The 14,308-nt window shown below is 32.3% G+C and overlaps 1 protein-coding gene across 1 annotated transcript in view; it reads left to right on the forward strand.

Annotated features, from left to right (window-relative positions):
* The window catches only part of LOC132736535 (NBAS subunit of NRZ tethering complex-like), a 54,355-nt gene that overhangs the window by 16,629 nt on the left and 23,418 nt on the right, over nt 1–14,308 (forward strand). Inside the window, exons 16-33 of the mRNA XM_060723678.1 lie at nt 134–259; nt 850–1,001; nt 1,328–1,465; nt 1,686–1,764; nt 1,994–2,098; nt 2,499–2,563; nt 4,095–4,166; nt 5,898–6,044; nt 6,509–6,635; nt 7,325–7,459; nt 7,879–8,052; nt 8,862–8,935; nt 9,441–9,500; nt 10,323–10,385; nt 10,688–10,751; nt 11,945–12,003; nt 12,427–12,529; nt 13,869–14,092. Coding sequence (XP_060579661.1) covers nt 134–259; nt 850–1,001; nt 1,328–1,465; nt 1,686–1,764; nt 1,994–2,098; nt 2,499–2,563; nt 4,095–4,166; nt 5,898–6,044; nt 6,509–6,635; nt 7,325–7,459; nt 7,879–8,052; nt 8,862–8,935; nt 9,441–9,500; nt 10,323–10,385; nt 10,688–10,751; nt 11,945–12,003; nt 12,427–12,529; nt 13,869–14,092 — 1,967 coding nt within the window. The remainder of the gene's footprint in view (nt 1–133; nt 260–849; nt 1,002–1,327; nt 1,466–1,685; nt 1,765–1,993; nt 2,099–2,498; nt 2,564–4,094; nt 4,167–5,897; nt 6,045–6,508; nt 6,636–7,324; nt 7,460–7,878; nt 8,053–8,861; nt 8,936–9,440; nt 9,501–10,322; nt 10,386–10,687; nt 10,752–11,944; nt 12,004–12,426; nt 12,530–13,868; nt 14,093–14,308) is intronic.

Raw genomic sequence — 14,308 nt, forward strand, 5'->3', positions numbered from 1 at the left:
CAATATTCTATCCATATAGAAAAAAATACATATGTTTTATTTATCATGATAATGAAATTATGGAGAAGCAAAGGCCCTGGCTCAAGCATATGGTCTGTAAGAAGCTATATTTAGGAACATATATTTATTTTAGTTGGAGAATGAGGAGTATGGAGAAGCAAAGGCCCTGGCTCAAGCATATGGTCTAGATGTAGATCTGGTATATCAGAGACAATGGAGAAAGTCACCTGTAGAAATTTCTTCTATACAAGACTATCTTGTAAGCTTATTTTTGTCCCTTATTGATGATATTCACAATTTAATAACAAATTAAGGATAACTGCGTGGATTCAAACCCTGTCAAAGGCAAGCCGTTGTTTCCTTGAGCATGAAAATTTACATTCATTGCTTAGGACTGGTTGGTTCCAGGAACGGAATCGAGAGTGTTTCAATAAGCTTATAGATTCCAACACAGTCAAACTAAAATAAATTTGTATAAACTAAACTTAACTAAACTAAATAACCATTTGTCAGCTACAATTATACTTTAGATTTGTTCTGCTTTGATCTTGGAACTAACCACTGTTATCTTATCTCAAAGGTTTCAGAATCAAAAAGTTGCGATTACCTAGGCAACAGTATTGAGTGCATGTTTATTCATTGTTAGTCGCCCAGACTGTACAAATGGCAGATGACACACAGATGACAAAATCCTGAATTTGAATAGCCAACAGTATACAGACATGTCTGTCTTTATGGACATTTATACTGGCCTTGCTTTATACCAATGGTGCATGCAAATCATTATTGCTTCTTGTTTTTGGGAATGAAATATTTCATTTTGAAAATGTTACAAAATTGTTACTACAGAGTAAGATCAGTAAAAGAGCGTGGGTGTTACATGAATGTACGGAGAGAATGTCAGAGAGAATTGATGCCATGAAGGAGCTACTAGAGTTTGGACTGAGGGGAACTGATCTTCCAGCTCTTATCATGATTGGCAAAGGGGAAGATAAAGGGAGGTAAGTTGTACGCATTTGTTGAGAAAAAAAATTGTGATAGTAGTCTACCTTGGTCCACGAAAAAATGGGTTGAATGTAAAGGGAGGTAAGAGATGAGAGTACTGAACCTTCCATTAACTAAATGATATTTTTGTTTGTTTCATGAAGGCATGCAGTTTTAAATTTTTTTTTTGATCAGCTTTGAATGTGGATCAAGAATTTTTTATTTTTTGTTCATTTGCTTAGCATGTTATGTCTGTAAAAAACATACATGTGTAACTGTTTATATGATACTGTTTTTTCTAGAATTGTTAAGATTTTAAAATGTGTGACTTACATTTTATTAGGTTTATTATGATTGATCCGGAAGATGGTTTATATGAGGATATAGAACTGGATGATTTTGATCCTGAAGTTGAGGAGAAGAAAGAGAAAATAAAACAAGAGCGAATAGATCAGTTAATGACAGAGGTGGACTTTGGAAAGTAAGTTGTACATTTGTACTTTGACACATGTGTTTCAGTATAGTAAAATTCTGTTTGCATTGTGCCTTTTTAAATGGTGTGTACCAAATTTATTTATAACTTAATTTGCTAAAGTTACAGTATTTGTCAGATTTTGTAGTGATTAAATGTATTTGATAGAAGTTGCAATTAAGAAATATTTATATTTCTTCTATAATGTTTTATTTATTTTATTTTACAGTTTAACTTTAGAGCAAAGAGAGTTATGTAGAGCAAGAAAGAAACTTCTTCAGTATTTGTACAGGCTTAAAACGTATGAGGTAATATACAAAATCACCCAGTTATTGTAAGCAACTTTAGGAAAAACCCTGACTATAGCGAGATTGGTATTTATATTTTTGCGACTATGAAAACTGCCACTCATTATTAAAAATGTGCAGCATGTTTTCTCATGTTTTATTGAAATAAAATGTTTCACAAAACAGCAGTCATGTACAAAAAAAATAAATAATTAATGAAGTTGGTTTTAAAACTTGTTTTTATTTTCAGTATATTTTGGGCGGAGTGAGCTATGCTGCTGAGAGGTTTGACCCAAAGTTTTTTGAGAAATTTCGATCGATGAACATAGTGGAACTTGCAGTTGATTATGCTCAGGTTAGTTTCTAATCATTTAGAATAGGTTACTGCCTTAAGGGGAGGGGTGGCCTAGTGGTTAAGGTGTCTGCATTTCAATCCAGGGATGATGGGTTCGAGCCCTTCTCTGGTTACGACCATGTATCTTCATATGACACCGGTACTGGTTGGTTCCAGGAAGCGGACTCAAAAGTGATTAATATAAGTTGCAAGAACTTGTTTCGCAATCCAGCTTAAATAAATATGTTTAAACCAAACCACAGACTTTAGATAAATTTTGGTAGCAACAGAAATATTATTTTATGGCAAATGACTAGTTGTCTTGATTAAGATATTGAGTTAATACATGTATATTAAATTTGAGAAACTTTTGTGTCAGTTTTAAATTTAAAGATGATTGATATTTCTTTATCTATTTCAGAGCAGTGATTGGAAGGCTCTAGAAATATTGTTTACATTTCACGGAGCGGAGCTCTTACCCCATAGGTAAATACAAGGTTGTTGTTTCTTTTTTTTTTGCAGTGAGCATTTTGAATTTGTCTTTTGTTCATAAGATTATTCTTTTTCATACACTATGAGCCCAAGTTTATAAAATTGGTAGTGATCAGGCTGGATGTTTTGTTTATTTCCTATATAGAGAATAACATGCTACTGTCTTTTGATATCAATTTTATCAGGCGAGGCTGATATGGGCTAGAAAGGGCGAGGCTTGCCGAGCCCTTTCTGCCCATATCAGCCGAGCCTGATAAAATTGATATCAAAAGACGGTAGCATGTTTTTCTATTTATCATGTAACACATAACAACTGTCAAAATAAAAGAATAATCTACTTTTAAATAGCGAATTTCGTTAAAAAGGGGGATTTTTGTTCAAAGAAATAATTCTTGAAAAAAATTCCTCCGCCTCTGAAACTTAGAATTTGTTATTGGCGGCCATTTTTTCTTTCGACTCGGATAAAAGATACAACAGATTGTAGGCCTAATACGATAAAATTCTTACCTTTAATTTAAACATCGATCCAAAAATCCACTTACAATCACATAAACTAAACTTTACTGCAATTTTTGTCTTAAATTGTCAAATTCAAAAGTTCACGATAATTTTAATCAAAGAAAAGTCAAATCGGCAATCAAACACAAGCTACACAAACGTGCATCTTATTTTTATAAATTTTTTAAACGAAACAATTTGTTCACTTATTGAATAATAATCCGGCGAAATAAAGTAAACATTTACAAGATCTCAATGAAAATCGTCTAGTCTGTTTGTTATGATTACATGTATAGTATGACGTGAACATCGATGATGTCATTTGCAATATAAATTATGACGTCACTTCATTTAGTTGGAGCTAAAACTATTCGCTATCTAACTTATTCGTAATTGAAATCGAAATAATAGGCCTAAATATCGCACCTTGATTCAAGACTTGTAAGGGTAGCTATGAGATTACATTGTAGAATTCACATGCTGGTAAAAATGAGAATATAAGCAATTGAAAAAAGTCCGTTAAAATGGGCGGGGCTTATTTTTGATATCAGGTTACTGACCTGATATCAAAAATAATTATCAGGCAAGTGTTATCGGGCAGTTACCATAGTAGTTGCATGATAAATATACATATTAGTAGTTTCTCTAGTGATATAATTTTATGCATAAAGTAATGATGACATGTTTATTTTATGCTTTAGTGACATATAGACATAAAACATAATGAACACTTTATAACAGAATTTATTTAAACTTTACATGATCTAAGAATATGATAACAAAAGCATTTTAAGTGAAAGAAGGATTGGGTGTCATGAACTTGATCATGCAAAGTTAAAAAATTCTGTTATACAATTTTCATTCATGTCACTGAACATCACCCATCTTTAAGCTAAAGCAAGAATTTAATTTTATATGTATGTAATTCTGTTTCTTATAATAAATCAATGGTTTTAAAGAACATTTCCTAAATTCTACAACATGATAACATGTTTCTTATATTATAATGTTAATATATTCTTTACAGACTGGCTATTCTTAGCAATTTCCCAGAGACAACACCACCTGCCGAATACAAGATTTTATTGCCAGAGATAAGGTTGAAATTCTTATATTTTTAGTTTAAAAATTTATTAATACTTTTTATTAAACAAAACAGTTGTCTCTAAATAATAAAAGTTGATAAATTTTGAATGAAAATTATCTTTTCAGTTTACTTCTGCTTCTACTAGAGACAGACAAAGGGAAAGGTTTAGGTAGTAAATAGATTTAGTTTTATCCAACTTTTGCTGCTGTTTGCTTGGTGATGGACTTGCCGTCATATAAGCTGTAGTTAATAAAGTTATCTGACATTGTTTGATCTAATCTGTTAGTCTCCTAAGATTAATATTTGAGCCAAGGAGGAGCATGTGACCTGTTTTTAGCTCGACTATTCGTAGAATAATCGAGCTAATGCAGTCACCCATTTGTCGGCGTCGGCGTCCCTGTGGTTAAGTTTTTGTATGTAAGCTGGTATCTCCATAACTACTGAAGGGAATGGATTGAAACTTCACACACTTGTTCTCTGTGATTATCTAAGATGATTGGCACAAGTCCCATAACTCTGATTTGCTTTTTTACATAATTATGCCCCTTTTTCGACTTAGAAATTCTTGGTTAAGTTTTTGTATGTAAGCTGGTATCTCCATAACTACTGAAGGGAATGGATTGAAACTTCAAACACTTGTTCTCTGTGATTATCTTAGATGATTGGAACAAGTCCCATAACTCTGATTTGCTGTTTTACATAATTATGCCCCTTTTTCGACTTAGAAATTCTTGGTTAAGTTTTTGCGTGTAAGCTGGTATCTCCATAACTACTGAAGGGAATGGATTGAAACTTCACACACTTGTTCTCTGTGATTATCTTAGATGATTGGCACAAGTCCAATAACTCTGATTTGCTTTTTTACATAAAAATGCCCCTTGTTCGACTTAGAAATTCTTGGTTAAGTTTTTGCGTGTAAGCTGGTATCTCCATAACTACTGAAGGGAATGGATTGAAACTTCACACACTTGGTCTCTGTGATTATCTAAGATGATTGGCACAAGTCCCATAACTCTGATTTGCTTTTTTGCATAATTATGCCCCTTTTTTATCTTAGAAATTCTTGGTTAAGTTTTTGCGTGTAAGCTGGTATCTCCATAACTACTGAAGGGAATGGATTGAAACTTCACACACTTGGTCTCTGTGATTATTTAAGATGATTGGCACAAGTCCCATAACTCTGATTTACTTTTTCGCATAATTATTCCCCTTTTTCGATTCATAAATTCGTGGTTAAGTTTTTGTGTGTAAGCTGGTATCTCCATAACTACTGAAGGGAATGGATTGAAACTTCACACACTTGTTCTCTGTGATTGTATTGAAACTTGGAAGGGTTTGTACCTTTTCGTACAATTTTATGTAGTCATATAGGTAAGCATTATTATACTCAATGAAACACCCTTGTGACAAATTTTCGAATAGTCGAGCGTTACTGTCCTCTGACAGTTCTTGTTTGTACATGGAGTAGCACATTATCTGTAAACCTTACTTGATTGGTTAATCAACATTGTAATTTTTTTAAAAATAAATTGATTAAATCTATACTTCATGCAGATGTAGTTTCAAATGGGTATATGAAAGAATATTCAAGTGCAATTAAAAAATTGAAAGAATTAAATGTAAACTTGGAATAGTATTGCAGTTTGTATCATCGAGACCTTTGCAAGAGAACTCTCAAACGTCTACTAGAACATAGTTTTATTGTACAAACAAATCATATTTCATGCTGTGTTTGTTTTACAGTGAATCAGAGCTGGTTCCCTGGCCTACAGATAGATGGTGTAAACTAGACTGGGTAGAACAACAACCATGTAAATCTGCCCTGGAACCAGTCACAACAGATCCGGGGGAATTTATTTATGATGAAAGACCGGAATTTAAGAAATATAGGTATGTTTTCAAATTTCTTTGATTATGTTTTAGATTAATTCTGTTAACACTGTTGAGATATTTAGGATGATTGTCAGTTGACCAAACATTTGAAATGGTGTTATTTACAGTGATTTAGCATTGTGAAAACTACAATAAGAGATATTGTATTAAAGATATGACTATCATTACCTAGTCTGAGTTTTTGAAATATGATAAATATGATTTTAGACAGGTATAAGGTGATAAAAATAATAGATAATATCCAAACAAAACAAAACAAAACCCACTTTTTAGTATACATGTATTTGGATTTAGTTTTATCACATTATCAATATCAGTTAATTTTCTTTTCAATATTGACTTCTAAAAATCAATGAAATATATTTATAATTATTATCAAAATGACAGTTTTTGTATAATACATGTGAATATAGAATTACATTAATAAGTTATTGATCATGTATATATGTGTGTTTTTATAGAGGAGATATCAGTGGTGAGGTGTTAACAGACTGGTATGAGTATAGAGCTAAGGAGATAGAGAAATTATCTAGACAGGCAGACTGTGCTCTAGACCTGGTTAAATTAGCTATAGAAAGACAAGTCCAGGTATGTAATAAAGATTTGACTTAATTAGATACGACTTGATATGTTTGTTTTTCAGACAATTATAAGTGAAGGGGGCATGCACTATTTTTTGATCCCTCGTGTACAGACTCTATCAAACTGAGTCTGAATTTTCTTGTAATTTTGCTGATCTTAATGCTTCCAAAGGATTATTTTTACTCTGTTAAGGTATTATTGCTGCCCTCCAAGCTTTACTCATCAAAAATGTTTAGTTACTCCCCTAAAATTATTGAAAGTATGGGGGCATTAGCCGAGAAGGCATGAACTTTCTAGGGTAAAAGTTATGTATCATGGGAAATGATTATATTATGAACTAGCACACAGGCATGTAACATTTATTTTATTATACCGAAAGTATCAATACAAGATATTTGAAATTGTTTGTTTTGCACAATAAAGATCAATATATATGTCACCAATGAGAAGTATATTTATGAATGGGTTTTTTAACCAGTGATTTGTATTCTAAGACGCATGCCTGGATAAATTTGTTATCTCAGTCTTTTTGCAGAACCCACATGATGGCAATGTTACAAATTGTTTATGATGCATATATCACGTTTTAAACAGGCAACGTCGCAAGAGGTATAATAATATAACATGTTTAGGATGGCTTATGTATATTTGTCATTTATATTTAACTTACATGTTGTATATTTATTATGTTACAGGGACTTGATAATGTACTTGATGACCTTGTTACTATGGAGATGTTAGTGTACAGTTGTCATATTGATGAGACCTTGACATTTAAAGAGTTACAGGAGATGGCAGACTACGATAAACTTGAACTCATAATGTCAAAGGTCAGAAATCATACAAGTATTCTATAGAGAATATATCTGCAGTGATTTATAAAATTTTAAAACAATCTTGTTTATTGTGAGAAAGCTATCCAGCTGTCATTGGTTCTACTCAGGTGCCAGTTTGTGCCTGAAATAAAGCACAGTGGGGCACCTTAGGTCTTTCTTTACCAGTAAAGCTGGAAAATCATAATATGACCTATACTGTGTTGGTTTGACATTATAACCCAATAAAAAAAATCTTGTTGCTAGTTGCAGCATACCCCTTGAATATTATTTTTTTTTGCATTTATTTTGTTGTTGTTTAGTAGATTAGTTAAAAAAATCAATTACCATTTTATAAGGAAAATCCAACATTGTTATCTAAAGCTTAAAAATGTTTTGTTAATGTTATTTAATAAGATTTTTTTTCCCTATTACAGTCAAGTGATGACATGTATTCAAAGAATTTGAGGAAATGGATGGTACCGTTCCTAAAACAGTGTGACAGACGGTCACATGGAGCCTACATTCATTTACTACGTGATTATATCGTGACATTAGCTAGATCAGACCTTGTTAGACCACTACATATCTTTGAGGCCTCAAAAACTCACGTGTGTATATATACTTTCTTTAATCTATCAAAATGTTTAAATATTTTAATTATATTATGGTATTGTAATTTTTAAAATAGAAGGTGGTATCTTTGTTTGCTGTTTTAAGTTTCTTTTCTCAGATTGCCATAGGTCTCGGTACTCTGGCATTGTGGTAAGGTATGCTATGATTATCTTGCTCTTCTTTTGTGGCCTCAAATTTCATGAAAACTGTGTATTCTGTCATGAAATGAAGCTATCAAGTTAAGTTAAAGAAATTCATTGTTCTTCTCTGGAGCCCAGTCAACACTGAAATAATGTACAAAGGCATCACCTTAGAACTCTGCCAGTAAAAGCTAGAAATATACCAAGTTAACTTTACTATGTTAGTGTGTCTTAAAACTGAACCAAAAAGTTTAAAGAATATGAGGTTTTTGTAGATAATAGTACGTCTGTCAAAGATAATAACTACATGTATTTGTTATCTTCAAATGTGTTTACACTCTTATGAGTTGAATTTTTGTTGATTTCAAGAGTTTTTATGTTCTTTATGCCTTTTATTAAGTAAAAAGTCATGTAATGGTAGCTTTTATTATTCCTTCTTATTGGGTCAATAGCACTATAGTATCTTCTTTTAGCTTTACATAACTGATTTTTATCCTTCTATAGTACACCATATTTAGTTACTATTTTACCTTTGTTGTATAGCTCACCAGGTTTACAGTGTGCCTGCATTGTTTACTGGTATTATTATGACACTATTTGTGTTATCTGCTGCCATATAATTTCTCCACACAGGAATGCAATATATAAATATAATGTTATTTCAGTTACCAAATCCTGTGATTCCAAAGCAGGCAGAATTGATGTCACTGGGTATTGATGCCATTTACAGTTGTCAGAGGTAAATTTTCTATGTCAAATTGTGCTGATAGTTTCCTCTGTAGCAATATGATGTTATAAGCTTCCTCAGAATTTTATATCACTAAATAATGTACTGATGTGATTGGTGTTTTTAAACAAATTGTCTGAAATACATATTGATACTATCTCTGATATTTGATTGTAATTTATTTAAAATTCGAATGTGTAGGCTTTTCAAAAAATTTTGTATTTGAACATTTATAGAATTTTAGATTTTTATCTACCATATATTTTATGCCTCTGTCAGCACTTTATACTGTATAAAACATGAATTATATGTTTCTCAGTATAAATGATATTTACCATATTAAATGTCTCTTGCAGCAATTTATACTGTGTAAGGGTATGATAAGAATGCTCAAAAGTGCACTGGTTAAACCAAATACCTGCAGTTTATACTAGGCACTATCTCTCCTAGTGTTTAGAATTAGAATATGGCAATGAAAAATTGAACAAGAAATAAAATAATTTCTTTTAACTTTCAGAGATGATCAGTTACATTTGGCTGAGGAAATTTTGAAATGTTTACCTCAGAGAGGCTATGGGTAAATTGTTTTTATCCTGTCTTCAGATCATTTTCTCTTCATGACTGTAGGTCCTAATATTATCAGGGATTTAGAGTGATTCTGATGTGTAAGGAAGCTATCAAGGTAGCATACAGAAGGCCAGTGGTTCTATTTTAGTGCACAGTCATACCTAAAATAATGCACAACAAAATAGTATCAGAGGTTTTCCTACAATATTAAAGGTGAAAAGTCACCACCATATGGCCTATATGATTTGAAATATTTCATAAAAAGTTATTACTGTATGTATTATTTGTTTATTTAGTTTATGTCATCCATTCAAAAAATGGGATGTAATCAATACTTTGAAAAGTCAGTACAGATGCCATCTAACACAGGGTAAATCAATTAAAATATGTAACATCAGAGTATTTGATAGATTACACTGTTTTTATTGTAATTTCATGTTATGGTTTGATAAATTGAATTTAGATCTAACATTGTATATAGAACATGTATACTAGTTTATTATTTGAAGTAATGATATACATGTATGGTGTAGTTATAGATAATATTTTAAAGTGCATGGAGATACAAGTGCGTTATTGTTCAAAATATTGAAAAAAAAATTAAGCACATGTGTAATTTTGATTGTGGTTTTATTATATACAAAACATAGCTGTAAATTTAGATGAGGAAAAAGGATTATCATGAAATAGCCAATACAACAGTGTTATGTAGACAAAGTTTGTGTTTGTTGTTCCTTAAGAGAGGTTGAATGTTAACTTTTGAAATAGTTGATACTGACGTTGTCAAGTGTTAATTGTCATGTCAACTGTTTGGACTGTATTTTGATTTCAGGGCTGATACAAAAGAGATTCAGAAACTTCATGTACATGTTGATAAAGTTGAAGATCATCTCAAGTAAGTCATTTAGTTACAGTAAATAACTCACTGTGTTTATTATTGATATGAACACAGTGAGATACTCTTAAATTGTCAATTTTTAACATGTTTCTACCTTTTAACATGAAATTAGATAGAAAAGTCAAGATCTTTCTTGAAACAAAAATTAATCCTAATGCTTTAACTTCACAATGGTCCAAATGTTACATCCTCATTCAGCAAAAGGTGTACCTTAAATGTTTCACAAAGTGTTTCATATGTAAACAATGTTTGTTATTGTCCATAACTTAATAAATATTTAACTTTTATTTTACTTTTAGTGCTGCTAAAGTGCTGGCAGAAAATGGTATAAAGAAGCCAGTGTTTTATATAAAAGAAACAGAGGTGAGACAAAAATTATGAATTTCATTTATTGTCATAAACGTTAATACTAACACTCATATTACAGTCTTACAGCATTGAGAAAATTAGGGTGTGTGGCTCTTCAGACTTGTTTTTTAAGGGGTTGCATTATTGAAATATTAAATTTAAGAATCACCCTTTGATTAAAAGGGTAACTAGGGTATATCTATTCTCTAGAAGTAGTCTGGTCACCATCCAATTGCGGTCTTTCTGGGATGTTAAGTGATAAACCTTAAATATGGAATTGTATATAAATGGAAATAATACCACTTATAGTTTAGTACTATACATTTAAATCACATACTTCCTTTATAATACTACGGACACCCTGCCATCACAATCTTTGTTTCTCTTCTGAAGAGAACTTGAATATTACTCTCTGTTTTCAATAACTGATTTTACACTTGGCATCACATAGTCACTTATGTGTGCAACCAGAACTAATAACAGATAAACAACATGATAATTTGACAATTATACTTTTATTAAGGTACTTCATAACCTTGTGGCGGAAATTTGGCTGCAGACGGGCAAAACCCATAAATTTTATCCAGTCCGGGGGGAGACAACTAACTGCCTTGTTACACTGGCCAGTCAGTGACCCAGGTTTACAACCTGGCCTCAAGGCTATAAAACTTCTGTCTGAGTTCTGTCTCAGATCTCAGGATTTCCATTGGCTAGTGTACATTCTGTGACAGTTTCTTACCAATCAAATTTCTGAGATCTGAGTTTGAGCTCGGAGAATTTCTTTATAACCTCGGGGCCTGGTGTCAGTCCCAAAAGTTGAACACGCTTAAGTAGACAGGTGTTAGCGGGCTGCCAAGATTACATCTGACTCCTGAGCAACAAGGTCCCGGACGTAGCCCTGCCCTGGGCCTACCCTCCATACGTAGAGGTGGAGGGGGGTGCCAACGTAACCCTGGAGTTCACCCCACCATAATACATAAAACTAATACATACAATGAACCTGCATGCTTTCAAGCAAGTCAGGCCAGGAGAAAGAGCCAGACAGTACCCGTAACCCCCTTTTTCGTCTCCCCGGGCCGCCACAGAAAATAACACCTATTGTATGTCAAATGATTACTTACATGCTATGAAATAGTTGCTCACAAATTTCTTGATTAATGCAGTATATTTACTGATTAATGGTAATATTGTATTTATATTTTATACAGTCAAATGCTGATGAAGCAGAACAATTAATGATTCGACTGACTCGCAACATGGGCAGGAGGTACATCCTAGTTTTATATCATACAAAAATGCAATTACATGTTTTGTTTTGTTCAGAAATCTTTTATCATGTCATCAAACTGTTTTGTTTTGAACTTAGATTTTTATTGTTGTCCCACTTGATCTGTGTTGTCCGGGTTTGAATAAGAAAACCCCATTTTCAATTCAAAGAATTCTTGTATCAAAATACTGAAATTGATCCCCCTTCACTAGAGAATCTGATCATATTGCTCTGGTAGGTTTGGTTCTTATAAAGTGTAACCAAAGGGAAATAATCAGTTGTATAACCAAGGTAACAATAGCATAGGCATAGAATGAAAGATGTGATTTCTACTTATAATCTTCACTTTACTATACATGCATGTTACTGTACTGATATATTCATATATTACATATTCATATATTACATATTCATATATTACAGGGAAGGTACAGTAAGTGAAGTACAGTGGGCAAAATTACACAGTGAGATGATGTTGTTACAGGATAAAGTTTACAGATGTGTATCACCAGCACTATGTCATGCTGTAAGTAACTTCGTATCTACCCTTGTATTACATTACATATAGGATGTCTTTAAAGACTGAACATTAAAGAAAGATTAGAATTATTATGTATTATAGGTATTATAGATGTATTACATTAAATATAGACTATCTTCAAGAAGAATGAGTATAGACTGAATCTTACAGAAACATTAGAATTTTCCAAAGTGTGAAGTGCAATTGAAGTATAGAAGAATGTCATTTCAATGAAAGTAATATTTCCTTTATTGAAAAATTAGTTTATGAAGAATTATTTTCACAATATTTTGTGCATAATATAATCCAAGATAACAAAAATTTGCTTTAATAAAGGTAATAATTAAATCTTAAAACACTGAAACAAAATCTTAACAGCCTTTCACACCATTAAGAGCTGCCTAAGCCAGAAAATATGGTTGTTTAGATGTGTATAGATCTACTATAAACTGACCAACTTCAAATTTCCATGATTATCTGATATTCCAGAAATGGAATATGTACAGTCCGAAGAATAAAAGCTAGACATATCCATTTAAAACATTTGGCAGGATATTTGTTTACACTATTGTTTCATAAAAAATTAACAACACAAAGAATAGATAGTGTTTAATACTACTTAAAAGTATATTTAAGATGAGAACTGTATTTTGTTGTGTAGCAAGTATAATTCCCGAGATATTAGAGAGTAGTAAATAAGAGGTCAAGGTTTCTGTCTTTCATTCGGAAAAACTGGGGTCTCAAATATGTTTTCTTATAAGACAATAACACTACTGGTTTACATACGTATTTGTTTGGAAAGATTAAGTGATTCGATTTCTTTTCTTGAGAACTTACTTTATATATAAGAGATATCAACATGAAACTTTGTAGGTAGATAGATCTCATTGAGTAGGTGTGCAGTGCTAAAGAACCATAACTCTGCCTTGCCTTATTTTGAAATTATTGCCCTTTGTTTGTTTTTACTTTTTGACTTTTGTTTGGGACATTACTCTAAAACTATTAGATATCAACATGAAACTTTGTAGGTAGATAGATCTCATTGGATATAACTGCAATGCTAAAGAACCTAAACACACACTTGTCTAATTTTGGAGTTATTGCCCTTTGTTTATTTTTACACTTTGAATTTTACCTGGGACATAACTCTGAAACTAGAAGAGATATCATCACAAAACTGTATAGGTATAAGATTTTGAATAGAAGTGCACTGCAAAAAAACCATAGCTTTGCCTTGCCTAATTTTGGAGTTATTGCCCTTTGTTCATTTTTTTATACTTTCCTGTGTCCAAAACCTTCTTGTGGCAGCATCACCCGGTTCAACCGGTTCTTGTATTGATTTCAGATATTTGTAGAGAGTTTGCTGTGTTCTAGTAACCCTAGTTACATACAACTTGCTGGACAGATGGTTGAGAAAAATGTGTCCGAGTCTCACAAACCGTCCCCCATTATCTACACGATGCAGACCAAGGTGCCCTATAAAAAGGCGATAGAGCTTGTTCTGAGTGCGGCCCAGGAATACTTTAACTCCTCCGCAAGTTTGACTGACACATGCATGACTCTAGCAAGGTATATTCCATATTCTACATTCTATATTCAATAATAGCTCTAATGAATTTAATCAGCAGCCATTTAAAGATACAGTCGAACTTCGTTCGCTCGAACTCGGAGGGTCTGTGGAAATTTGTTCGAGAGATCGGTAGTTCGAGCCAACCGAGTTTGAACTATTATTACATAGAACATATGTCTAAAGGTTTTCCAGCTTACATAGGTCAAATGATAAAT

The sequence above is a fragment of the Ruditapes philippinarum genome, unplaced genomic scaffold (assembly GCF_026571515.1).
Source record: "Ruditapes philippinarum isolate M1 unplaced genomic scaffold, ASM2657151v2 ctg625_1_1_1_1, whole genome shotgun sequence".
NCBI lineage: Eukaryota > Metazoa > Mollusca > Bivalvia > Venerida > Veneridae > Ruditapes > Ruditapes philippinarum.